The 26001-nt window shown below is 49.8% G+C and overlaps 1 protein-coding gene and 18 non-coding genes across 57 annotated transcripts in view; all 19 read right to left on the reverse strand.

The window, feature by feature from the left end:
* Positions 1-26001, reverse strand: part of LOC123566768 (uncharacterized) — an 86557-nt gene that overhangs the window by 34776 nt on the left and 25780 nt on the right. For 31 of the 39 annotated variants that reach the window (XM_073995345.1, XM_073995350.1, XM_073995317.1 and 28 more), the window contains 18 exons: positions 24288-24427; positions 21666-21796; positions 20821-21088; positions 19018-19149; positions 17907-18040; positions 15914-16047; positions 14806-14939; positions 13658-13787; positions 11459-11575; positions 10637-10770; positions 8858-8984; positions 7719-7850; positions 6586-6718; positions 5456-5587; positions 4315-4446; positions 3185-3316; positions 2045-2177; positions 934-1066 (listed from right to left, as the gene is read on the reverse strand). Coding sequence is in view for 1 of the 39 variants with exons in the window: in XM_073995354.1 (XP_073851455.1) it covers positions 1032-1066; positions 2045-2177; positions 10637-10770; positions 11459-11564 (408 nt within the window). In the remaining 38 variants the exon portion in view is untranslated. The remainder of the gene's footprint in view (positions 1-933; positions 1067-2044; positions 2178-3184; positions 3317-4314; positions 4447-5455; positions 5588-6585; positions 6719-7718; positions 7851-8857; positions 8985-10636; positions 10771-11458; positions 11576-13657; positions 13788-14805; positions 14940-15913; positions 16048-17906; positions 18041-19017; positions 19150-20820; positions 21089-21665; positions 21797-24287; positions 24428-26001) is intronic. The other 8 variants (XM_073995352.1, XM_073995323.1, XM_073995353.1 and 5 more) reach the window with 7 other exon arrangements.
* On the reverse strand, positions 780-871 carry LOC123574893 (small nucleolar RNA SNORD116). Its single transcript, XR_006700075.2, has one exon. It is a non-coding gene; the product is annotated as a small nucleolar RNA SNORD116 (small nucleolar RNA).
* On the reverse strand, positions 1891-1982 carry LOC123574895 (small nucleolar RNA SNORD116). The gene has a single exon (XR_006700077.1). It is a non-coding gene; the product is annotated as a small nucleolar RNA SNORD116 (small nucleolar RNA).
* Positions 3031-3122, reverse strand: LOC123574905 (small nucleolar RNA SNORD116). The gene has a single exon (XR_006700088.2). It is a non-coding gene; the product is annotated as a small nucleolar RNA SNORD116 (small nucleolar RNA).
* Positions 4161-4252, reverse strand: LOC123574897 (small nucleolar RNA SNORD116). Its single transcript, XR_006700079.1, has one exon. It is a non-coding gene; the product is annotated as a small nucleolar RNA SNORD116 (small nucleolar RNA).
* LOC123574898 (small nucleolar RNA SNORD116) lies at positions 5302-5393 on the reverse strand. The gene has a single exon (XR_006700080.1). It is a non-coding gene; the product is annotated as a small nucleolar RNA SNORD116 (small nucleolar RNA).
* On the reverse strand, positions 6432-6523 carry LOC123574899 (small nucleolar RNA SNORD116). Its single transcript, XR_006700081.1, has one exon. It is a non-coding gene; the product is annotated as a small nucleolar RNA SNORD116 (small nucleolar RNA).
* LOC123574900 (small nucleolar RNA SNORD116) lies at positions 7565-7656 on the reverse strand. The gene has a single exon (XR_006700082.1). It is a non-coding gene; the product is annotated as a small nucleolar RNA SNORD116 (small nucleolar RNA).
* LOC123574901 (small nucleolar RNA SNORD116) lies at positions 8704-8795 on the reverse strand. The gene has a single exon (XR_006700083.2). It is a non-coding gene; the product is annotated as a small nucleolar RNA SNORD116 (small nucleolar RNA).
* On the reverse strand, positions 10485-10576 carry LOC123574904 (small nucleolar RNA SNORD116). Its single transcript, XR_006700087.2, has one exon. It is a non-coding gene; the product is annotated as a small nucleolar RNA SNORD116 (small nucleolar RNA).
* On the reverse strand, positions 11305-11396 carry LOC123574907 (small nucleolar RNA SNORD116). The gene has a single exon (XR_006700090.1). It is a non-coding gene; the product is annotated as a small nucleolar RNA SNORD116 (small nucleolar RNA).
* LOC123574902 (small nucleolar RNA SNORD116) lies at positions 13504-13595 on the reverse strand. Its single transcript, XR_006700084.1, has one exon. It is a non-coding gene; the product is annotated as a small nucleolar RNA SNORD116 (small nucleolar RNA).
* LOC123574903 (small nucleolar RNA SNORD116) lies at positions 14652-14743 on the reverse strand. The gene has a single exon (XR_006700085.2). It is a non-coding gene; the product is annotated as a small nucleolar RNA SNORD116 (small nucleolar RNA).
* On the reverse strand, positions 15756-15851 carry LOC123574923 (small nucleolar RNA SNORD116). Its single transcript, XR_006700106.2, has one exon. It is a non-coding gene; the product is annotated as a small nucleolar RNA SNORD116 (small nucleolar RNA).
* LOC123574909 (small nucleolar RNA SNORD116) lies at positions 17757-17846 on the reverse strand. Its single transcript, XR_006700092.1, has one exon. It is a non-coding gene; the product is annotated as a small nucleolar RNA SNORD116 (small nucleolar RNA).
* LOC123574910 (small nucleolar RNA SNORD116) lies at positions 18864-18955 on the reverse strand. Its single transcript, XR_006700093.1, has one exon. It is a non-coding gene; the product is annotated as a small nucleolar RNA SNORD116 (small nucleolar RNA).
* Positions 20666-20758, reverse strand: LOC123574922 (small nucleolar RNA SNORD116). The gene has a single exon (XR_006700105.1). It is a non-coding gene; the product is annotated as a small nucleolar RNA SNORD116 (small nucleolar RNA).
* Positions 21334-21428, reverse strand: LOC123574915 (small nucleolar RNA SNORD116). The gene has a single exon (XR_006700098.1). It is a non-coding gene; the product is annotated as a small nucleolar RNA SNORD116 (small nucleolar RNA).
* On the reverse strand, positions 24024-24118 carry LOC123574912 (small nucleolar RNA SNORD116). The gene has a single exon (XR_006700095.1). It is a non-coding gene; the product is annotated as a small nucleolar RNA SNORD116 (small nucleolar RNA).

A 26001-nucleotide genomic window follows, 5' to 3' on the forward strand; every position in this document is an offset into this window, starting at 1 on the left:
GTGTCCTGGGGTACATCTGCTATCTGCCATCTGCCTTTCTCTGGCCTCACTTGTTTATGGACACAAAATGCACGGATGTGGGGATGCTCATCTCGGGGCTGGAGGCCCCTGCAGTGCACCATGCTGCTAAAGAGCACTGACATTGACCATACCGCTCAACATCACTGCTTCAATGCCTGCCATGCCACTCACAAAAGCTTTGGGACCATGAACCCCTAAGGAGGAAGGCATTAACCATATCGGGTTTAGGAGAAGCCAGAGGGCCCTTGGGTATCAGAACCAGCTTGGAGCAGGAGCTCACCTGTTCATGCGAAATACATGTCCCCAAATCACATGGGATATAACACAGGCACACAGGCACATAGGCTATGCCCGGTGACCAAAACTCTAATGTCCTCAACCAAGGACACAGTTAGCCAACAAATGACAAAGATGTGGTCTTGTACCTCCTCCCAACTAAACAGATGTGTTTCTTCCAGGGGACCTGAGAACCCAGAGCAAGGACTCAAGACCAAACTGGCAACCAGAGTAGGCTGCCAGCTAACTCTTGCTAGGTCACATGGACATTCACTTAGTCCTACAGACAATGCATGTGTTACCCACCCTCACTGACGAAGTCCTTCAAACAAGAAATTTCCTCTGCGTGAGAGCCACCACTCCTGTGACCCCATTCACCCATAAAAGACCCCATCCTAAGCCTGAACAGACCCCTTGGTATCACCCATGTCAACAAACGGATGTTGGCCCTCTCTGTCTAGTCCCTGCTGGAGTAATGTGCTGGACCTCAGTTCGACGAGGATGACGGTATAGAGTTTTCACTCATTTTGTTCAGCTTTCCAAGGAATGTATATATGGAAGTCATCATCGATCCAAGCACAGGTGTCATCCCTGCAAATGAAGAAACTCAGAGTGCTTTGGGACGGAATCACTCACATTAAGGAAGGTTTCAACAGCCTCTGAAGGAGTCCACACCATGTGTGTCCAGGGGCTTCCTGCCATCTCCAAGGATCATACGAGATGACAATCATTCCTCATGATACAAGCTCGCCTTTTATGCCAACGCCACCTGCGAAGTGCAGAGGAAACACAGGCGTGCTTCAGAAAGGCAGACAGGTGCACAGGTCACAGGACCATGTTATCCAGTGCCCTGTGATACATCTGCTATTTGCCTGTCTCTGGCCTCCCCTGTTCACGGACGCAGAAATGCATGGACACGGGGATGCTCATCTCGGGGCTGGAGGCCCTCGGGGTGCACCATCCCGCTACAGAGCACTGACGTTGAGCATACCTCTCAACATCATTGCTTCAACACCTGCAATGGCACTCACAAAAGCCTTGGGACCACAAACCCCGAAAGAGGAAGACACTGACCTAAATCAGGTTTGGAATAACCCAGAGACTCCTTGCCTGACAGCCCCAGCTTGGAGCAGAAAACTGCCTGATCAGGCAACACACAAATCCTCATAACATACGGGATATGACATGGGCATGCGGCTAAGAGGCTATGCTGAGTGCCTGGAAATACAACGTCCGCCGCCAAGGACAAAATGAGCTAACAAATGAGAATGGTGTAGCCTTGTGCTCTCCCCACAACCAGAGGATCTGTCTTCCTCTGGGAATCTAGAGCTTGGACTCAAGAACAAACTTGGCCACCAGAGGCAGGCTACACACAAACTCTTCCCATGCCACCTGCCATTCACCTAGTCCTTCAGACAGTACGTTAGTTATCCCGCCCAGGGAGAAAGAAGTCCTTCAGACAAGCAATTTCCTGTGCATGGGAGCACTGCCCAAGGGGACCCCATCCTAAGCCTGGATGGACCCATTGGTGCAACCCATATCAACAAACGAATGTTGGCCCTTTCTGTCTAGCCCCTATTGGAGTAACGTGCTGGACCTCAGTTCGACGAGGATGACGGTATAGAGTTTTCACTCATTTTGTTCAGCTTTCCAAGGAATGTATATATGGAAGTCATCATCGATCCACGCACAGTGTTTGTCCCTGTAAATGAGGAAAATCAGAGTGCGCTGGGAAAGAACTGCTTACATTCAGAAGGGATCCAACAACTTCCGAGGGAGTCTTTGCCATTGTGTCCAGGGGCTTCCTGGTATCTCCGCGGCTCACATGAGATAACAATTGTCCCTCGCCAACACGGGCCTGCCTTCCATGCCAGTGCTACCTGGGACGTGTAGAGGAAACACGAGCATGCTTCAGAAAGGCAGACAGGTACACAGGTGACAAGGGCCATGTCATTCAGCCCCCTGCGATACATCTGGAATCTGCCTGTCTCTGGCTTCAACTCTTTATGGACACAGAAATGCAAGTACATGGGGATGCATGTCTGGGTCCAGGGTGCCCTTATAGCATCATCCTGCTAAAGAGCACTAATGTTGAGCATCCCTCTCAACACCATTGCTTTCACACCTGCAATGCACCTCACAATAGCCTCGGGGCCATGCAATCCTAATGGGAAGGCTTTGACCTACACCGGGATCAGGATAAGCCAGAGCCTCACTGCCTATCGGACTCAGCTTGGAGTGGGAGCCTACGTGTTCATGCCGCATGCATGTGCTCACAACACATGGGATACAACATGGGCACACCGGCCTGAATGCTACGCCTGCTGACCACAACTTCACTGTCCTCGGTGAAGGATGAAATGAGCAGAAAAACAATAAAAGTCTGGCACTATGCTCTCTTTTCTCAAGTGCAATCACCTGTCTTCCTCCAAGGACCATGGAAACCCAGAGCCAGGACCCAAGGACAAACTGCCATGCAGAGGCAGGCTGCAAGCTAACTCTTCCTGGGCAACCTGCACATTCACCTACTCCTGCAGACAGCATGTGTGGTACCCTGGCCTCACAGAGTCCTTCAGACAAGGAATGTCCTGTGTACCTAGCCTCCACTCCCCTGCCAATCTCTGTTACCCAAATGAGACCCCATCCTAACCCTGGATGGACTCCCTTGGTGCAATGGGCATCATCAAATGAAATTTGTCCCTCTCTCTCTAGCCCCTGTAACAGCAACGTGCTGGACCTCAGTTCAAAGAGGATGACGGTATAGAGTTTTCACTCATTTTGTTCAGCTTTCCAAGGAATGTATATATGGAAGTCATCATCGATCCACGCACAGATTTCATCCCTGCAAATGAAGAAACTCAGAGTGCTTTGGGATGGAATTACTTACATTAAGGAAGGCTTCAACAGCCTCTGAAGGAGTCCACACCATGTGTGTCCAGGGGCTTCCTGCCATCTCCAAGGATCATACGAGATGACAATTATTCCTCATGATACAAGCCTGCCTTGACGCCAACACCACCTGCAAAGTGCAGAGGAAACACGGGCGTGCTTCAGAAAGGCAGACAGGTGCACAGGTCACAGGGCCATGTTATCCAGTGTCCTGGGGTACATCAGCTATCTGCCTTTATGTGGCCTCCCTTGTTCATGGACACAAAATGCACGGATGTGGGGATGCTCATCTCGGGTCTGGAGGCCCCTGCAATGCACCATGCTGCTAAAGAGCACTGACATTGTACATACCTGTCAACATCACTGCCTCAATGCCTGTCATGCCACTCACAAAAGCTTTGGGACCATGTACCCCTAAGGAGGAAGGCTTTAACCTCTATCGGGTATAGGAGAAGCCAGAGGCTCCTCGGGGATCAGAACCAGCTTGGAGCAGGAGCTCACCTGTTCATGCGAAATACATGTCCCCAAATCACATGGGATATAACACAGGCACACAGCCTATGCCCGGTGACCAAAACTCTAATGTCCTCAACCAAGGACAAAGTTAGCCAACAAATGACAAAGTTGTGGCCTTGTACCCTCCTCCCAACTAGACAGATCTGTTTCTTCAGGGGACCTGAGAACCCAGAACAAGGACTCAAGAACAAACTGGCAATCAGAGGCGGGTTACCAGCTAACTCTTGCTAGGCCACATGGACGTTCATCCAGTCTTGCAGACAATGCATGTGTTACCCACGCTCACTGACAAAGTCCTTCAAACAAGAAATTTCCTATGCCTGGGAGCCACCACTCTCCTGTGACCCCATTCAACCATAAAAGACCCCATCCTAAGGCCAAACAGAACCCTTGGTATAACCCATGTCAACAAATGGATGTTGGCCCTGTCTGTCTAGTTCCTGCTGGAGTAATGTGCTGGACCTCAGTTCGACGAGGATGACGGTATAGAGTTTTCACTCATTTTGTTCAGCTTTCCAAGGAATGTATATATGGAAGTCATCATCGATCCAAGCACAGATTTAATTCCTGCAAATGAAGAAACTCAGAGTGCTTTGGGATGGAATCACTTACATTAAGGAAGGTTTCAACAGCCTCTGAAGGAGTCCACAACATGTGTGTCCAGAGGCTTCCTGCCATCTCCAAGGATCATACGATGTGACAATCATTCCTCAAGATACGAGCCTGCCTTGACGCCAACACCACCTGCAAAGTGCAGAGGAAACACGGGCGTGCTTCAGAAAGGCAGACAGGTGCACAGGTCACAGGGCCATGTTATCCAGTGTCCTGGGGTACATCTGCTATCTGCCATCTGCCTTTCTCTGGCCTCACTTGTTTATGGACACAAAATGCACGGATGTGGGGATGCTCATCTCGGGGCTGGAGGCCCCTGCAGTGCACCATGCTGCTAAAGAGCACTGACATTGACCATACCGCTCAACATCACTGCTTCAATGCCTGCCATGCCACTCACAAAAGCTTTGGGACCATGAACCCCTAAGGAGGAAGGCATTAACCATATCGGGTTTAGGAGAAGCCAGAGGGCCCTTGGGTATCAGAACCAGCTTGGAGCAGGAGCTCACCTGTTCATGCGAAATACATGTCCCCAAATCACATGGGATATAACACAGGCACACAGGCACATAGGCTATGCCCGGTGACCAAAACTCTAATGTCCTCAACCAAGGACACAGTTAGCCAACAAATGACAAAGATGTGGCCTTGTACCTCCTCCCAACTAAACAGATGTGTTTCTTCCAGGGGACCTGAGAACCCAGAGCAAGGACTCAAGACCAAACTGGCAACCAGAGTAGGCTGCCAGCTAACTCTTGCTAGGCCACATGGACATTCACTTAGTCCTACAGACAATGCATGTGTTACCCACCCTCACTGACGAAGTCCTTCAAACAAGAAATTTCCTCTGCGTGAGAGCCACCACTCCTGTGACCCCATTCACCCATAAAAGACCCCATCCTAAGCCTGAACAGACCCCTTGGTATCACCCATGTCAACAAACGGATGTTGGCCCTCTCTGTCTAGTCCCTGCTGGAGTAATGTGCTGGACCTCAGTTCGACGAGGATGACGGTATAGAGTTTTCACTCATTTTGTTCAGCTTTCCAAGGAATGTATATATGGAAGTCATCATCGATCCAAGCACAGGTTTCATCCCTGCAAATGAAGAAACTCAGAGTGCTTTGGGATGGAATCACTTACATTAAGGAAGGTTTCAACAGCCTCTGAAGGAGTCCACACCATGTGTGTCCAGGGGCTTCCTGCCATCTCCAAGGATCATACGAGGTGACAATTATTCCTCATGATACAAGCCTGCCTTGACGCCAACACCACCTGCAAAGTGCAGAGGAAACACGGGCGTGCTTCAGAAAGGCAGACAGGTGCACAGGTCACAGGGCCATGTTATCCAGTGTCCTGGGATACATCTGCTATCTGCCTTTATGTGGCCTCCCTTGTTCATGGACGCAAAATGCACGGAAGTGGGGATGCTCATCTCGGGGCTGGAGGCCCCTGCAGTGCACCATGCTGCTAAAGAGCACTGACATTGACCATACCGTTCAACATCACTGCTTCAATACCAGCCATGCCACTAACAAAACTTTGGGACCATGAACCCCTAAGGAGGAAGGCTTTAACCTCTATCGGGTTTAGGAGAAGCCAGAGGGCCCTTGGGTATCATAACCAGCTTGGAGCAGGAGCTCACCTGTTCGTGCAAAATACATGTCCCCAAATCACATGGGATATAACACAGGCACACAGGCACATAGGCTATGCCCGGTGACCAAAACTCTAATGTCCTCAACCAAGGACAAAGTTAGCCAACAAATGACAAAGATGTGGCCTTGTACCTCCTCCCAACTAAACAGATGTGTTTCTTCCAGGGGACCTGAGAACCCAGAGCAAGGACTCAAGACCAAACTGGCAACCAGAGTAGGCTGCCAGCTAAGTCTTGCTAGGCCACATGGACATTCACTTAGTCCTACAATGCATGTGTTACCCACCCTCACTGACGAAGTCCTTCAAACAAGAAATTTCCTCTGCGTGAGAGCCACCACTCCTGTGACCCCATTCACCCATAAAAGACCCCATCCTAAGCCTGAACAGACCCCTTGGTATAACCCATGTCAACAAACGGATGTTGGCCCTCTCTGTCTAGTCCCTGCTGGAGTAATGTGCTGGACCTCAGTTCGACGAGGATGACGGTATAGAGTTTTCACTCATTTTGTTCAGCTTTCCAAGGAATGTATATATGGAAGTCATCATCGATCCAAGCACAGGTGTCATCCCTGCAAATGAAGAAACTCAGAGTGCTTTGGGACGGAATCACTCACATTAAGGAAGGTTTCAACAGCCTCTGAAGGAGTCCACACCATGTGTGTCCAGGGGCTTCCTGCCATCTCCAAGGATCATACGAGATGACAATCATTCCTCATGATACAAGCTCGCCTTTTATGCCAACGCCACCTGCGAAGTGCAGAGGAAACACAGGCGTGCTTCAGAAAGGCAGACAGGTGCACAGGTCACAGGACCATGTTATCCAGTGCCCTGTGATACATCTGCTATTTGCCTGTCTCTGGCCTCCCCTGTTCACGGACGCAGAAATGCATGGACACGGGGATGCTCATCTCGGGGCTGGAGGCCCTCGGGGTGCACCATCCCGCTACAGAGCACTGACGTTGAGCATACCTCTCAACATCATTGCTTCAACACCTGCAATGGCACTCACAAAAGCCTTGGGACCACAAACCCCGAAAGAGGAAGACACTGACCTAAATCAGGTTTGGAATAACCCAGAGACTCCTTGCCTGACAGCCCCAGCTTGGAGCAGAAGACTGCCTGATCAGGCAACACACAAATCCTCATAACATACGGGATATGACATGGGCATGCGGCTAAGAGGCTATGCTGAGTGCCTGGAAATACAACGTCCGCCGCCAAGGACAAAATGAGCTAACAAACGAGAATGGTGTAGCCTTGTGCTCTCCCCACAACCAGAGGATCTGTCTTCCTCTGGGAATCTAGAGCTTGGACTCAAGAACAAACTTGGCCACCAGAGGCAGGCTACACACAAACTCTTCCCATGCCACCTGCCATTCACCTAGTCCTTCAGACAGTACGTTAGTTATCCCGCCCAGGGAGAAAGAAGACCTTCAGACAAGCAATTTCCTGTGCATGGGAGCATCTACTTCCCTGTGACTTCCAACTGCCCAAAGGGACCCCATCCTAAGCCTGGATGGACCCATTGGTGCAACCCATATCAACAAACGAATGTTGGCTCTCTCTGTCTAGCCCCTATTGGAGTAATGTGCTGGACCTCAGTTCGACGAGGATGACGGTATAGAGTTTTCACTCATTTTGTTCAGCTTTCCAAGGAATGTATATATGGAAGTCATCATCGATCCACGCACAGTGTTTGTCCTTGCAAATGAGAAAAATCAGATTGCTCTGGGAAAGAACTGCTTACATTCAGAAAGGATCCAACAACTTCCGAGGGAGTCTTTGCCATTGTGTCCAGGGCTTCCTGGTATCTCCGCGGCTCACATGAGATAACAATTTTCCCTCGCCAACACGGGCCTGCCTTCCATGCCAGTGCTACCTGGGACGTGTAGAGGAAACACGAGCATGCTTCAGAAAGGCAGACAGGTACACAGGTGACAAGGGCCATGTCATTCAGCCCCCTGCGATACATCTGGAATCTGCCTGTCTCTGGCTTCAACTCTTTATGGACACAGAAATGCAAGTACATGGGGATGCATGTCTGGGTCCAGGGTGCCCTTATAGCATCATCCTGCTAAAGAGCACTAATGTTGAGCATCCCTCTCAACACCATTGCTTTCACACCTGCAATGCACCTCACAATAGCCTCGGGGCCATGCAATCCTAATGGGAAGGCTTTGACCTACACCGGGATCAGGATAAGCCAGAGCCTCACTGCCTATCGGACTCAGCTTGGAGTGGGAGCCTACGTGTTCATGCCACATGCATGTGCTCACAACACATGGGATACAACATGGGCACACCGGCCTGAATGCTACGCCTGCTGACCACAACTTCACTGTCCTCGGTGAAGGATGAAATGAGCAGAAAAACAATAAAAGTCTGGCACTATGCTCTCTTTTCTCAAGTGCAATCACCTGTCTTCCTCCAAGGACCATGGAAACCCAGAGCCAGGACCCAAGGACAAACTGCCATGCAGAGGCAGGCTGCAAGCTAACTCTTCCTGGGCAACCTGCACATTCACCTACTCCTGCAGACAGCATGTGTGGTACCCTGGCCTCACAGAGTCCTTCAGACAAGGAATGTCCTGTGTACCTAGCCTCCACTCCCCTGCCAATCTCTGTTACCCAAATGAGACCCCATCCTAACCCTGGATGGACTCCCTTGGTGCAATGGGCATCATCAAATGAAATTTGTCCCTCTCTCTCTAGCCCCTGTAACAGCAACGTGCTGGACCTCAGTTCAAAGAGGATGACGGTATAGAGTTTTCACTCATTTTGTTCAGCTTTCCAAGGAATGTATATATGGAAGTCATCATCGATCCATGCACAGTCTTTGTCCCTGCGGAGGAGGAGTATCTGGAGCTTTTGAGAAATGGACACTTACCATCCTAAGGAATCCGCTAGCACCTGAAGGAGCCCATGCCACACATATCAAGGGGCTCCCTATCAATTCCAGGGATCTCCCAAGACCAAAATTGTCCTTCATGGCCTTCCTTCTATGCCCGCAACACCTGGAAAGTTCAGAGGAAAAACAGGTGTGCTTGAGAACAGCAGGCAGGTACATACATTGCAAGGGCCATGCCATTCATCCCACTGTGATGTATCATGTATGTATCTCCCACGGGCAGCCCCTCTTGTTGGGACATGTGCATGGGTGTAACCAGGCATGAAGCTATCAGGCACACACAAATTTTGAGGGCTCCATCCAGCTACAGAGCACCAAGCATAACAAACTCTCTCAACACCACTCATTTGCCACCTCTGAATCAAAAGTCCTGCTCTTGGCCATCAGAGAAGATGAAATCCATGAGGCTATTTCAATGAGGACAGTTTCAAGGAAAGCCTCTTCTTGAGCAAAGGGCAATTTTCCTTTGGCCTTGAAACACTTTCACCCCAGGCTCCTTTGACACTCTTCCCACTGAGAAACATGCTCAATCACAAATCAACCTCTACCTCATAGTTTTCCTCAAGGGTACAGCTCGGGGACCCAGAAGAGCATGAGACACACTGAATCCTACAGGGCTTCCAAGGCACTAAGACTGAGAGCACCAAATATCTTAAGGCACTTGGCTGTGAACATGGCTATGGAGTCCAAAACCTATCCATCACTGGCCTACGGACACTAGCCCTGTCATATAATTCAAAGACAATTTCACAAAGACTTGTGTGAATTGTCACACACAACTAGGAGGAATTTGAAAATAACATCACGAGCCACTAAGGTATTTAAGCACAGAGACCTTGCTGGGTCACACTTCTGAGTACAAGTCACGAGGATACGGAAACCTACACGCTCATCATCAGGCACCTCAAATGCACCAAGGAAAAGCCTCCCACAGAGGTTCCTGAACACAGACCTTCCACAAGTCAGTCTGCAGAGATGCAGGAGCACGTGGACCCACAATGACGTTCCCATCCCAGCACCCTGAGGTCATCATGAAATGGACCATGGGCACCCTACAATGCCCGAAAGAGACTCACAGTCATCACTCTGTGACCCAGACAGAAGGCTGTGCAGTACACACATGCACAGCTCTCTCCCCTTCCACTGCCAGCATGCTTCTGGGGCCATGAGATTTGGGTTTCCTCCTATGGACATACAGGTTCAATGTGGATACTCTATCTGGGCTCCTCTGCAGAAAGCAAATCAGTATTGCCACCCTCCTCACGACTGCCTGCCCTTGATGATACCCAAACACCATGGGAACTCCCATGTCTCCGACTTAGGATAAGAGTGAGCCGAAGAAGTGCCTGGGAACAACACTGTGCTATGTCCCCATGCAGAAGCCACTGTCTTCCTCGGGGGAGGGCAGGAGCCAAGGGGTATGAATCGATGACACACACAGCCGCACAGAGGGAAATGCTTCAACCAAGCTGTCTCTCAGCCACAGAAGTCCAAAATGCCCAGCTACTCCACTTCGCCCAAAGACAACCCCATCCCAAGCATTGATGCAGCCCGTGTCAACAAATGGATGTTGTCCCTCTCTCTAGCCCCTGATGAGCAGTGTGCTGGACCTCAGTTCGACGAGGATGACGGTATAGAGTTTTCACTCATTTTGTTCAGCTTTCCAAGGAATGTATATATGGAAGTCATCATCGATCCATGCACATTATTCATGCCCGAAAATGAGGAAAATCAGGACTTTAGAAAGTGGACACTTACATTCAGAAGGGATTCAACAGCCTCCAAAGGAGCCCGCACCACATGTGTCCAGAGTCCTCGTGGCATCTCCGAGGATCGCACAAGGCGAAGATTGTCCCTCGAAGATACCTCCTTTCCTTTCATGCCAACAGCACCTGGGAGGTGCAGAGGAAACACAAGTGTGCTTCAGAAAAGCAGACACATTCAGAGGTCATGAGGGCCGTGTCATCCGGCCCCCTATGGTATATCTGGTATCTGCCTGTCTTTGGCTTCCCTGTTTACAGATATAACCAGAACTGCAATGTCCTTGAACAATGATGAAAATGAGTGGAAAAAACAGCAAAGGTGTGGCGTTGTGCTCTCTTCCCAAGCACAAACACCTGTGTTTCCTCAAGGGAATGATGGAACCCAGAGCTAAGACTCAAGGACAAATACGGCCACCAGAGGCCGCCTACAGGCTAAGTCTTCCCATGCTACCTCCACGTTCACATAGTCCCGCAGACAGCGTGTGTGTTACCTTGCAGAGAGAAGTCCCTCAAACAATTTCCTGTTTATGAGAGATCCCACAACCCTGTGACTACCCCTTGCAGAAAGGGAGCGCCTTCTACAACTGAACAACCCCCTTGGTGCAACCTGCAGCAACAAATGAAACTTGGCGCTCACTCCAGCCCCTGTAAGAGCAATGTGCTGGACCTCAGTTCGACGAGGATGACGGTATAGAGTTTTCACTCATTTTGTTCAGCTTTCCAAGGAATGCATGTATGAAAGTCATCATCGATCCATGCACAGTCTTCATGTCCACAAAGGAGTAATATTAGGGGGTTGTGGGGAACAGATACTTACCAGCACCTGAAGAGGCCCACGCCGCACGTGTCCTAGGACTCCCTGCCACCTCCAGTGATCTTCTAAGAGCAAGATCATCCATTGTCTCCACTGGCCTTCCTTCCATGCCCACACCACCTAGGAAGTACAGAGGCAACACGGGTGTGCTTGAGAAAGACAGGCATGCCATTCAACCCCCTGTGGGATATCCTATCGCTACTTCCCACGGGACACCCATTTGAGGATGTGTGCACAGGAGCACCAGGCAGGAAGGTCTGAGTCACACATACCTTTTGAGGGCACCATCAAGTTACAGAGTACTAAGTGTGAAGAACTCTGAACACCACTCATTTGATGCCCCGACTCAAAAGCCTTTCCCTTGGCTATCAGAGAAGCCACAGACCACAGAGATATCTGAATGCGGAGAGTTTTAGGGAACAAAAACTCTTCCTGTGCAGAGGGCAATTTTCCTTCAGCCTTGAAGCATTTTTACTGCAAGGATCTGTCAACACACTTCACATTCAAGAAACATGTTCAATCACAAATCAACCTCCACTTCGGGGTCTTTCCCACAGGTGCAGCCCAGGGGCCCAGAAAAGCACCAGACACACTGAATCCCACAGGGCTTCTAAGGTGCTGCGGCTGAGAACAGCATACATCTTAAGGCACTTGCATGCAAACATGACCGTGGAGTCCAAAACCTATCCATCACTGGTCTGTGAACACTAGCCCTGTCCTACCACAGGATGATTATTTCACAAACAAGTCTGTTGTGAAGAATTAGAAAGAATTTAAAAATAGTCTAACATCATGAGGCACTGAGGTATTTAAACACAGCGACCTTGCTGGATTGCTTTACTAAGTAGAAGTCACCATGATACGGGAGCTCACACACGTATCACCAGGCACCTGAGCCACATGGAATTGTGTGAGCAACTCAGAGAAAAACGACATCAGCCTTTCCTGAGAAAACCATCCCCAAATCAACACAGGGAAACAGGGAGCAAACAACCTTTGCCAGCAGTATGCACAACATGTTGACCTGGGCTGATATCACCTCAAATTTTTTTTTTTTTTTTTTTGAGATGGAGTTTCGCTTTTTTGCCCAGGCTGGAGTGAAGTGGCCTGGTCTTGGCTCATTGCAACCTCTGCCCCCTGGGTTCAAGCAATTCTCCTGCCTCAGCCTCCCGAGTAGCTGGGATTATAGGCGCCCGTCACCACGCCCAGCTAATTTTTTTTTTTTTTTTTTTAATAGAAATGGGGTTTCGCCATGTTAGCCAGGCTGGTCTTGAACTCCTGACCTCAGGTGATCCACCCGCCTTGGCCTCCCAAAGTGCTAGGATTACAGGCATTAGCCACCATGCCCAGCCCCATCTCAAATTCTTAACGGAGACAAGCAACAGAGGGCCTGAATACAAACCTGACAAACCAAGTCAGTCTGTGGAGTTGAGGGAACATGTGGATTCGCAATTACACTGCCATCCCAGCATCCCAAGGTCATCATAAATAAACCATATGCACCCTACAACACCCAAAAGAGGCTCACAGTCATCTCTCCACGACCCAGACAGAAGACTGTGGTAAATGCATGTGCAGCTCTCTCCCCTTCTAAGTACCAGGACCCTTCAGGGGCCATGCAGTTTGGGTTTCCTCCTAGGGACATACAAGTTCAACATGGATACGCTCTCTGGGCTCCTCTGCAGAAAGCAAATCAGCATCGCCATCCTCCTGACGACTGCCTGCCCCTGATGTTATCCAAACACCATGGGAAGTCCTATGTCCCTGGCCAAGGATGAAAGTGAGTGCAAGAGGTGCCCAGGAATGACCTTGTGCTGTCCCCCACCGTGGAAGCAATAGTCTTCCTCTGAAGGTCAAGGGACCCAAGGGTACAAATCGCGGACACACCTGACTGCCTGCAACCAAGCTGTCTCTTAGTTACAAATGTCCAAAATTCCCAGCTACTCTCCTTTGCCAGAAAAAGACCCCATCCGAAGCCTTGGTGCAGCCTGTGTCAACAAATGGACATTGTTCCTCTCTCTTTTGAGCCCCTGATGGAGCAGTGTGCTGGACCTCAGTTCGACGAGGATGACGGTATAGAGTTTTCACTCATTTTGTTCAGCTTTCCAAGGAATGTATATATGGAAGTCATCATCGATCCACACACAATCTCCATCCCTGCAAATGAGGAAACTCAGGGTGCTTTGGAGTAGAATCACTTACATACAGGAGGATTCCAACAGCCTCTGAAGGAGCGAACACTGTGTATTGTCCAGGGCTTCCTGCCATCTCCAAGGACCACACAAGACGATGATCATCCCTCATGACACAGGTTTGCCTTTTACACCATCACCTGCGAAGTGCACAGGACCCAGAAGCATGCTTCAGAAAGGCAGACAGGTGCACAGGTCACGAGGGCCATGCTATCTGCCCCCCTGTGGTTTATCTGGAATACGCCTGTCTCTGGCTTCCCTTGTTCTCACGTGAACCCAGAAATGTATGGACACAAGTATGCTCGTCTTGGGGATGGCGGCCCTTGGAGTGCATCATCCTGCTGAAGAGCACTAATGTTGAGCATCCTTCTCAACATCCTTGCTTCAACACTGGCAATGCCAGTCACAAAATCATCAAGGCCCCGCACCCCTAAAGAGAAAGTCATTGACCTCTATCTGGTTTGGGATAACCCAGAGCCTCACTGTCTATCAGCCCCAGTTTGGAGAGGAAGCCTACCTGTTCATGCCAAATACACATCCTCACAATGCACAGGATACAAAATGGGCACAGAGGCACAGAGGCTATGCCAGGTAAACACAACTCCAACATCCTCAGCCAAAGACAAAATGAGCCAACAAATGGCAAAGGTGTAGCCTTTTGCTCTCCCCGCAACCAGAAGGATCTGTCTTCCTCTGAGGGACTTTGGTACCCACAGCTTGAACTCAAGGACAAACTTGGCCACCCTATTATAGGCAGGCTACCAGTTAACTCTTCCCATGCAATCTGCCATTCACCTAGTCCTCCATATAGTGCGTGAGTTATCCGCCCTAGGACACAGAAGTCCTTCAAACAATGAATGTCTTGTGCATGGGAGCTCCTACTCCCCTGTGTCCACCATTCACCCAAAGAAACCCCATCCTAAGCCTGGATGGGACCCTTGGTGGAACCCATGTCAGTGAATGAATGTCGGCCCTCTCCGTCTAACCCGTTAGAGTAATGTGCTGGACCTCAGTTCGACGAGGATGACGGTATAGAGTTTTCACTCATTTTGTTCAGCTTTCCAAGGAATGTATATATGGAAGTCATCATCGATCCATGCACAATCTTTGTTTCTGCAAATGAGGAAAATCAGGGTGCAGTGGGAAGGAACTGCTTACATTCAGGAGGGATCCAACAGCCTCCAAAGAAGCCTACACCATGTGTGTCCAGGAGCTTCCTGGCATCTCTGAGAATAGCACGAGATGATGATTGTCCCTCACCAACATGGGCCTGGCCAATTCATCATGGCCACCTGGGAGGTGAAGAGAAAACATGGGTGTGCTTGAGAAAATCTGACAGATGTACAGTACACAAAGGCCATGTCTTCTGGTCCCCTGCAGTATATCTGGTTGATACCCAACTCTGATTTTACCTGATTTTGGACACAGAAATGCACGGACAAGGGCTCAGGTGCCCCTGTAGTGCATCAGCACACTAAAGAGCAGTGACACTGAGCTTCCCTCTCAACATCCTTACGTCGACACCTATAATGTCACTCACTAAAGCTATGGGGCCATGCAATTTTAATGAGGAAGTCATTGACCGACACTGAGCTGGGGTTAAGCTAGAGACTCCTTGCCTATCAGGCCCAGCTTGCAGTAGGAACCTCTGTGTTCCTGCCATATGCATGTACTCACAATGAATGGGACACAACATGGGCACACTTGCCTGAAAGCTATGCCAAATGACTGGAACTCCACTGTTCTCAAACCAAGAATGAAAAAAAAAAAAAAAAAAAAGGCAAAAGTATGTCCTTGTTCTGTCTTCCCAAAGATAATCACTTGTCTTTCTCCAGGGGTTGTGGGAACCCAGAGCCAGGAGTGAAGGACAATCCTGGCCACCCAGAGGCAGGCTATAGGTTAACTCTCCCTGAGCAACCTGCACATTTGCCTAGTCCCACAGACTGCATGTGTGCTACCCCAGCCTCGTAGACGGAAGTCCAGTACACATAGCCTCAACTCCCCTGTGACTCTCCTTTGCCCAAACAGAATCCCTTCCTAAGCCTGGACAAACACTTCATGCATCAGGAATAAAAAAAAAATGAGAGTTGTCCCTCTCTAGCCCCGGTGGACCTCAGTTCAGCTAAGATGATAGTATAGAGTTCCCACTCATTTTGTTCAGCTTTCCATACAAGGAATGCATGTATGGAAGTCGTCACTGATGCATGCACAGTATTCATTCCTGTAAAGGAAGAACATTAGGGTCTTTTGAGAAATGAACACTTACCATATAAAGGGATCCACCGGCACCCGAAGGAGCCCATGCCACATGTGTCCAGGGGTTCCCTGCCATCTCCAGAGATTCCCCCAAGATGAAGTTCATCCCTGCAGCCTCTGTCTGTCTTTGCATGCCCATGCCACCTGGGAAGTGCAGAGGAAAAACAGGTGTGCTTGAGAAAGGCAGGCAGGTACACAGTTTGCAAGGGCCATGCCATTTATCCTGCTATGCTGCATTCCGTATCTACTTCCCATGGGCGACCTCTCTTTGGGGATGTGTGCATGGATATATCCAGGCATGAAGGTGTAAGACAAGCATGCCTTTCAAGGGCACAGTCAAACTAGAAAACACTAAGCGTGAGGAACTCTCTCAAGACCACACTTTGACCACTCCTGACTCAAAAGCCATTCTCTCGGCCATCAGAGAAGACAACAGTCATGAGGATATTTCAATGGGGAGAGCTGCAGGGAAAAAGTGTTCCAGCACAAAGAGCAACTTTCCTTCGGCCTTGAAGCGTTTTTACCATGGGCTCCTTCCACACACTTAGAATTGAGAAACACAATCACTAATCAACCTCCACCTCTGGGCCTTCCTCACAGGTGCAGCTCAGAGACCCGGAAAAGCATCAGACATGCTGAATCCTACAGGGCTTCTACGGTGCTGTCCCTGAGAACACCATACATATTAAGCCACTTGCCTGTGAACATGGCCACAGAGTACAAAAGCTCTCTGTCACTGGCCTGTGGATGACAGCCCTCATACAACTGGATGACTATTTTGCAAAGAAGGCTGTTGTGAAGAATTAGGAGGAATTTGAAAATAACCTAACATCACAAGACAATGGAGAATTTAAGTGCAGAGACCTTGACGGGTCACTTTTCTGAGTGCATGTTACCATGACACGGGAAGTGACACACTCTTACAACCTCAACTGCATTGAAGTGCCTGAGCAGTTCAGAAGCAGATGGCATCAGGCTCTCCTGAGCAAAACTTCCCCTCATCAATAGAGAGGGAGCAACAAGCCCTTCCAGCAGCATGTACAACCTTGGAAGGGTAGAAACCCTGGGCCAACATCTGCTCAAATGCCTAACACAGACAAGCATCCCACAGGGGGTCCTGAACACAGACCTCTCAATCCAAGTCAATCTGCGAAGTGGCAGGAGCACATAGACTTGAAATCTCATTCCCATCCCAACACCCTAAGGTCATCATGAAATGGACCATGGCACCCTACCACTCCCCAAAGCAGCTCACAGTCATTGCTTCACACCCACATGGAATGCTGTTTGTACATGCATGCACAGCCCTCTCCCCTTCCCACCACCAGTACACTTCAGGGACCACAGGACTTGGGTTTCCTCCTATGGACATACGAGTTTAACATGGATACTGTCCCTGGGCTCCTCTGCAGAAAGCAAATCAGCTCACCACCCACCTCATGGCTGCCTGCCCCTGATGCTACCCAAATACCTTGGGAACTCCCACGTCCTCGACTGAGGACGAAAGTAAGTGAAAGAAGTGTCCAGGAATGATGTGCTCTCTCCCCACAGGAAAGCAATGGTATTCCTGTGTGAGGGGGGAGGTGACGGATCAAAAGGGTATGAATCAAGGACACACGTAGCCATGCACAGGGAGGCTATTGGCTACTGCTTCCTGTGCCGCCTGCAGCTTCAAGTTCTGCAGCTTCCTCTTAGAGGAAATTCCTTCAACCAAGTTGTCTCTTAGCTACAGAAGTCAGAAAAGCCCAACATTCGCGTTTGCCCAAAGACGACCACATCCTAAGCCAGGGTGTAGGCCATGTCAACAAACAGATGTTGGCCCCTCTCCCTGCCCTCCAATGTAGCAGCGTGCTGGACCTCAGTTTGACGAGGATGACGGCATAGAGTTTTCACTCATTTTGTTCAGCTTTCCAAGGAATGTATGTGGAAGTCATCATCGATCCAGGCACAATCTTTGTTTCTGCAAATGAGGAAAATCAGGGCTTTGGGAAGGACTTGCTTACATTCACGAAGGATCCAAAAGCCTCTGAAGGAGTCCATGCCACATGTGTCAAGGGGCTTCCTGGCATCTCCAAGGATCACATGAGAGGATGATCATCCCTCGCAGACACAGGCCCTCCTTCCATGCCAACACCACCTGGGAGGTACAGATGAAACATGGGCATGCTTGAGAAAGGCAGACATGTGCAGAGGTCATGAGGGACATGCCATCTGGCCCCCTGAAGTAATCTGCAATCTGCCTGTCTCTGGCTTCATCTGTTTATGGACGCAGAAATGCATAGATACGGGAATGCACGTCTAGATCCTGGGAGCCCATGGAGTATGTAATCCCACTAGAGAGAACTGATGTCAAGTGTCCCTTTAAACACCCGTGCACAGCTGTAATGTTGATCACAAAAGCCTCGGGGATCTGCACCCCTAATGAGGAAACCTTTGACCTACACCAGATTTGAGATAAGCCAGAGACTCGTTGCCTATCAGCCCCAGCTTAGGGCAGGAGGCCAACTGTATGTCTTCATAACACACAGGATACAATAGAGCCACCTTGGCCTGGGTGTGTAGCATCCAGGTGACCACAAATCCATGTATGTAGACAGGGATAAAAATGAGGCAAAAGTGTGGCCTTTTCCTCTCTTCCCAATGAGAAGGACCTGCCTTCCTCCCAATGATGAGAGAACCAAAAACTAAGACTCAAGGACAAACTAGGGGGTGCAGAGCCTAAGTCCTTTGTGCCACCTGCACATTCACCTAGTCCTGAACACTGTGTATGTGCTACCCTGGCCTCACTAAGAGATATCCGTCACACAAGGACTCTCCTGTCCATGGGAGCTCCCACTCCCCTGGGGCTACCCCTTGCCAAAAGAGAACCCCATCCTAAGCCTGGACAGACCCTTTGGTGCAATCCACGTCAATGAGAGAGAGGTGGAACTCTGTCTCTAGCCCCGTTGAAGCAGTGTGCTAGACCTCAGTTTGAAGAGGATGACGGTATAAAGTTTTCACTCATTTTGTTTAGCTTTCCAAGGAATGCATGTGTGGAAGTCATCACTGATCCATGCACAGTCCTCACACCTGCAAAAATGGAACATTAGGATCTTTTGAAAAACCAATACTTACCGTCCTGAGGTGTCCACCAGCCTGAAGGAGACCATGACACACATGTTTACAGGCACTTCACCATCTCCAAAAATCTCCCAAGATGAAGATCGTCCCTTGTGGTCACTGGCCTTCCTTTCATACCAACGCCACCTAAGAAGTGCAGGAGCAAAACATGTGTGCTTGAGAAAGGCAGTGAGGTGCATAGGTGGCAAGGGTCATGTCATTTGTCCTGCTGTGGAGTAATCGGTATCTACCTCTCATGGGCTCCCCCTCTTTCTGCACACAAGCATGGGTTTGCCCAAACATGAAGGTAGGAGGCTGGCATGAGTTTTGAAGGCACCATCAACTAGAGAACACTAAGCATGAAGAACACTCTCAACACCACTCGTAACAACTCCAACTCAAAAACCCTTCTTTGGGCCATCAGACAAGACAAAGGCCATGGTGATACTTCAGTGGGGAGAGTTTGGAGGGGAAACCTCTTCCTATGCAAAGGTCAACTTTTCTTTGGCCTTGAGGCATTGTCACCTCTGGAGTCCTTCACACTCTTCCGATCCGGACACATGTAAAAATCACAAATCAACCTCTATGTGCACTACACAGGTACAGCTCAGGGACCCAGAGAAGCACCAGGCACTCTGAATCCTACATGACTTCTAAGGTGCTGCAGCTAAGAAAACCAGATCTTAAGGCACTTGCTTGTGAACATAACATCAGAGTACAAAACCTATCCATCATTGGCCTGTGGATGGTAGCGCTGTCCTACCACACAATAACTACTTCACAAAGACTGCTGTGAAGAATTAGGAGGAATTTAAAAACACCCTAATATCAGGAGACACTGAGGTATATAAGTAAAGAGACCTTGACAGGTCACATTTCCGAGTAGAAATCACCACGACATGGGGAAGGACACACTCTTATAAACCCCCAATGCATCAAGATGTCTGAGTGGTTCAGAGGCAAATGACATCAGGCTCTCCCAAGCAAACCATCCTGAGGACACCATGAAATGGACGGTGGGCACCCTGCAATGTCCAAAAGAGCCTCACAGTCATCACTCCATGACCCACATGGAATGATGCCAGGTAAAGGCATTGTGCAGGCCTCTCCCTTTCCCACAGACACTACTCTTCTTGGGCCATGGAATTTGGAATTCTTCTCATAGATGTACAAGTTCACTGTGGAGAGCTTCTCCAGGCTCCTTTCCAGAGGGCAAATCAGCATCACCACTGGCTTTAAGAAGGCCACCCCTTGATGCTACCCAAACACCATAGGAAGTCCCATGTCCCCAACTGCAGATGAAAGAAAGCTGAAGAAGTGCTCAGGAATGGCACCGTGCTGTCTCCTCATGTGGAAGAAACTGTCTTCTTCTGGGGGGTGATGAACCCAAGAGGTATGAATCAAGGACAGACCCAGCCATGCAGAGGTGGGCAACTGGATACTGCCCTCCTCTGGCACCTGCAGGTTTACCTTCTCCTGCACACTGACAGGATGCTACCCCACCTTCTCACAGAGAAGTCCTTCAACAAACATATCTCTCAGCCAGGGGAGTACAAAATACTCAACTTCACTGAAAGTCAACTACATCCTAAGCTCTGGTGCAGATCATGACAACAAACAGATGTTGGCCCCCTAAATCTAGGCCCTGATGGAGAAGCGTGCTGGACCTCAGTTTGATGAGGATGATGGTACTGAGTTTTCGCTCATTTTGTTCACCTTTCCAAAAAAAATGTATATATGGAAGCATCATCAATCTACACACAGTCTTTGTTCCTGCAAGTTAGGAAAATCAGAATGCTTTCAGAAGAAATCACTTACATTCAGGAGAAATCCAAAAGCCTCCAAAGGAGCCCACACCATGTGTATCCAGGGACCTTATGGCATCTCAAAGATCACACAAGATGAAGACCATCTTTCTTGGACAAGGGCCTTCCTTCCATGCCAATGACACTGGGAAGGTGCAGAAGAAATGAGTGTGCTTCAGAAAGACAGGTTCACAGGTCAGGAAGGCCATGTCATCTAGACTCCTGTGGTACTTATGAAATCCGCTAGTCTACGGCTTCACATATTTGTGACCAGAACCTGGCTAAAAATCAATCACAAAACAAAAATGCAAAATGTAGCATTAAGGGTGAAACCAACTTGACAGAGTAACACTAGAAAAATTCATGGGCTACCCAAGTATGACTCTCAAATATATTTATGATGAAGAATTTTACTATGGTCAAAATGACCACAAAAATTGAATGCCAATGCCTGGGTGGTGAAGTATAATGTAATATGAGAAAGTTATGCGTGAACCACAATAAGCCCAAGTGGAGGCAACGTGCTGGACCTCAGTTCCGATGAGAACGACGGTATGAGTTCTCACTCATTTTGTTCAGCTTTTCCAAGGAATGTTTTTATGGGGGACTCATCATCGATCCAAGCACATTCAAAGAGCCTGTTTGACACCACAGGCTGGGTCATGGGTGAGCCGATGACCTTAAAGACCTTCGGCACCCTGGGGAACCCAGAGCTGCGCCACTGAGCAAAAGGTACAGACCATCCACTCTAGGAGAGGAACTCACCATGCCATTAGCGGCCTACCAAAAAACCACTCATTGTGGATCTTGGAAATCCCAGACACCCTCACTAAGCACGAGGGACAGAGGAATGCTTACCGTCCTGAGCCACCCACCAGCACGGGGTGCACTGTGGATAACTGAAACCAGGACTATGCGTGGCCTTCATTACTCAGGAGAATCAACTATCTTCCTTCCAGCAGGTGCCACACCTCCCATGAAAACTGCACCTGAGTAGTGTAAAGAAATCAAATGCACGCTTGAGAAATGGGCCCAGGTCCACTGGTCACCACTTCAATCCTATCCTTACCTGTGGGGACACTTGCATGCCTGCTTCTTCTTGGCCTAGACGATTGACCTCCATCTCCATGAATATATCTTACCTGTGTCACTCTGGACATATAGGAAGCGTGTGTGGCTGGAATGACCTCATGTGCCCATTGCTGCATGTATTTCCCTGTGGCTATGCACACATACACGTGTGTTTGTATTTCCCAACACTGCAATGGGTGGTTATAGTCTGCAGCTTCCAGACCTGATCCCCCCACAAACCAAAGGCTCAAGACCAAGGCCTTCAATCAGTAGGATGTGAACTCTGACCTCAAAGCCATGTGGAAATAGGCCTGAGGTCCCTTGTGTAACAGCCACGACACCCCTGGCGTGAGTACACGCTACTCCTCACAGGGCATCTGATGTTGGGACCAGACACTGTCTCTTGCTGCACTCCCAGGTAAGGCACATCTGGCAGAAAACCAACCAAAACCTGCACTGGAAGGCACCTTCCCAATGGCCAGAATGTTGCACTGAAACACAGCGTCAAGGTCAGAGACAGTTTTCCCAACCTAGCCAAACGACTTCAAGACATGGGCTTCCTCCACTTTGCTCAGTCCACGTACCCACACTGTGCCCTCACGATGCCCGAAGAGAACGGCTGCTTCTCCAAGAGGATGTCCACGCCTGATGCCCCAAGGGCCAGGTGGACAGGACACACCACCTAACACTGTCCTTGCACTGGTTACCTCACATGGCTTCCCTGCACTGACCTCAGAGGCAACGTTCCATCATGCAGCCAGCTTGACTGCATTCCCACCCACCACATTCCTACCCAGACTCCCACCCACAACAATGCCTGCAAGTCAACACCACCTCAACACCACCACCAGGTGTAGATACACCTGGCTACCAAGTGAGCTACAAGCTACAGAACCACCAATCCTTTCCAATTTTGCTAAGCCAACCACAGCCTTTCAACGTAGCACGGCAGTCCTGGCTGCACTGTGGCTTCAAACGGGCTATGGAAACTGAAACGCTTTGTCACCCCTAGGGCATAGCAGAATCCAACACTTGAATATCGCCATCATAGAGTGGTATGGTTGCATCCTAAGTCAAAAGGTTCTCTGTGGCAACACCCCTGGGATTGCACATATGTTGCCTGGAATCTGGAATACACAGAGACCTCCATGAACAGCCCCAAGTGTGACTACAGCCCACGGCAGAGGCCCGGGCCAGAGCCAGGGCCAGGGCACATTCCCTCTCGATGTCTTCGGGATAGAAGCTGCTTTCAAAGCAGGAAAGATAATCCAGAGCACTATTTGTTCACACGAGCTGGAGCAGGTGGGGCCACCCAGCAATGGCGGGCCAAGAAACTATTTCCAGGAAGATGTGCACAACAGTGGAACCCACTACTCTGCTGTGAAGACTAGAAATGACCAAGGGCTGCGTGCGCCAGCCTGATCCTCACGCTCACTGTGACCTGCCCTCCAAGACCCCTACTGGCTGAACTGTCATCCACCAGAGAAATCCATGGAAAGCACATCACTGCCAAATGACAACCCCAGACCACTGATGACACACACGTCCACGAGAGCCCTCTACCATGTTTTCTCTGGAATACCTTCCCACCCAGGCCTCTGCCATCACACCACAAGCATCTCATAGCTCAGGAGGTAAAGAAATCCCTGCCGGGGAGGCCCTGTGACCAACCCTGGAAGGAGAGCCAAAGAGGCTTTGGCCATCTGCTGGGACACCCATTGCTCTGTGCTCTTCCCCACCACCCTGGAACTCCCTTGTCCTCAGGTAACTGGAAATCAAAACAAAGATCTGCCCGAGGCATGCACCTCATGCTCTCCTCGGCAAAAAAATCTAGGACCTGGTCCTCTGTTCGGTGACACCTGCCACAAGATCTGGGTCTCCGTTCCTGGGAGCTCACCAAGCTGAGGCCAGCTGCGCACTCCCCGAGGCCTGCACAATTTCTGCACTCTTCCATAGCAGCCACACCATAACAAAGCAGACGATTCGCCCATGACTCTCTCACCCATCTACAACGCACTGAGGGAATGTTCCTAACCTCTGTGTGATGGGAGACTTTGGCCTGTGGATGCCCTTGGTGGCGGAACCTGTGAAAATCAGTGGAAGTTGTCCCTCACTCCTACAGTCCCCAGCAGAGACAAATGTGCTGGACCTCAGTTCCGATGAGAACGACGGTATGAGTTCTCACTCATTTTGTTCAGCTTTTCCAAGGAATGTTTTTTTGGGGGACTCATCATCGATCCAAGCACATTTGAAGAGGCAGGACATTTGACACCACAGGCTGGGCAGTGGGTGAGCCGACGACCTTAAAGGCCTTGGCCGTGCCCTTAATGGCCTGCAGAACTGCTCCTTGCGGGTCTCAGAAATCCTAAAGACACCCTCACTCAGCACGCGGGACAGAGGAATGCTTACCGTCCTGAGCCATCCACCAGCACAGGGTGCACCGTGGATGCCAGGCCACACCGACTTCACAACTCCGTGGAGCCTTTGTTGCTCGTAAGCATCAACCATCTTCCTTGCAGCAGGCTGCGGGCCTTCCACGGCAACTGCCCCTGAGAAGTGTAAAGATATCACATGCATGCTTATAAAATGGGTCCAGGACCACTGGTCACCTCTTCAATGCCATTCTTGCTCACAGGGCAACTCACACACCTACTTTTCATTGACTGACCTTCATTACCATGATTGACCTTCATTACCATGAATATACCTGATGCGTGTCATTCTGTGGACACCTAGGAAGCATGTGTGACTCAAAGGACAGTATGTGCCCACTGCTGAATCTATTTGCTTGTGGCTGTGCATGTCTATGTGTGTCTGTGTGTGTGAGAGTGACTGTGTTTATGTGTCTCCCTCAGGCACATGTGTTTCTCAACACCACAAGGGGCAGTCATAGTCTGCAGCTTCCAGACCTGAACCTCCCTGCAACCCAAAGATCAAGACCCAGGCCTTCAATCAGTAGGATGTGAACTTTGACCTCGCGACCATGCGGACATAGGCCCAAAGTCCCTTGACTAACAGCCACCAAGCCTGGCATGAGCACACATTCCTCCTCATGGGGCATCTGATGTCATGACCAGACACTCTCTGGCTGCCCTCTCAGGTTGAGGTGCACCTGGCAGAAAACCAACCACAACCAGCGCTGGAGGGCGCCACTGCAAAGTGCAGCACATCAGTTTGAAACTCAGTGTCAAGGCCAGAGGCGGTGGTCTTCCCAATCTAGCCAAAGAACCTCAAGACACTGGCTTCCTCCCCTCCACTCAGTCCACATGTCCGCACCATGCCCTCAGGACACCCTGAGGATGCTTTTCCAACAGGACATCTCTGCCTGACTCCCTAAGGACAAGGTTGACAGGACACAACGCCTGTCATTGTTCTTGCATCAGACACATCTACAGGGCTTCCCTGCACTGACCTCTGAGGCAACATCTGATCACACAGCCAACTTGATCACACTACTACCCACCACAATGCCTACAAATCAATGCTGTCTCAACACCACGGGGTCTACATGCACATTCCTGCTAAGTGAGTTGCAAGCCACAGAACCACCAACCTTTCCAGCTTTCCTAAGCCAACGGTGTGTCCTTTAGTGTGTCATTCCTGTCCTGGCCATGCTGAGACTTCAAACCAGTTAAGGGAGCTGAAATGCTATGCCTAGGGCATAGTGGAATCCAACACTAGAACATCACCAACACGCAGAGGCATCCCAAGTCAAGAGACTCTCTTTGGCAATGCCCTGGGACTGCATACGCATTGCCCAGAATTAACACAGACCTCCATGGACAGCCCCACACGACTGGAAACCACTGGAGAATCCCGGGCCAAGGCTACGGCACACTCCTTCTGGATGCCTTCAGGATGGAAATTGCTTTCCAAGCAGGAAAGAAGATCCTGAGCAGCGTTTGCTCACATGAGCTGCAGCAGGTGGGGCCGCCCAACAATGCATGCCAAGAGACCATTTCCAGGAAGATGTGCACAACGGTGGAGCCCACTACTCTGCTGAGAAGACCAGAAGTGACCCAGGGCCACAGACACCATCCTGACACACATTTGCCCAGAGACATGCCCTCAAATACCCGCCCTGGCTGACCTGTCACCCACCAGAGAAATCCATGGGAAGTCC

Source organism: Macaca fascicularis, chromosome 7 (assembly GCF_037993035.2).
Source record: "Macaca fascicularis isolate 582-1 chromosome 7, T2T-MFA8v1.1".
NCBI lineage: Eukaryota > Metazoa > Chordata > Mammalia > Primates > Cercopithecidae > Macaca > Macaca fascicularis.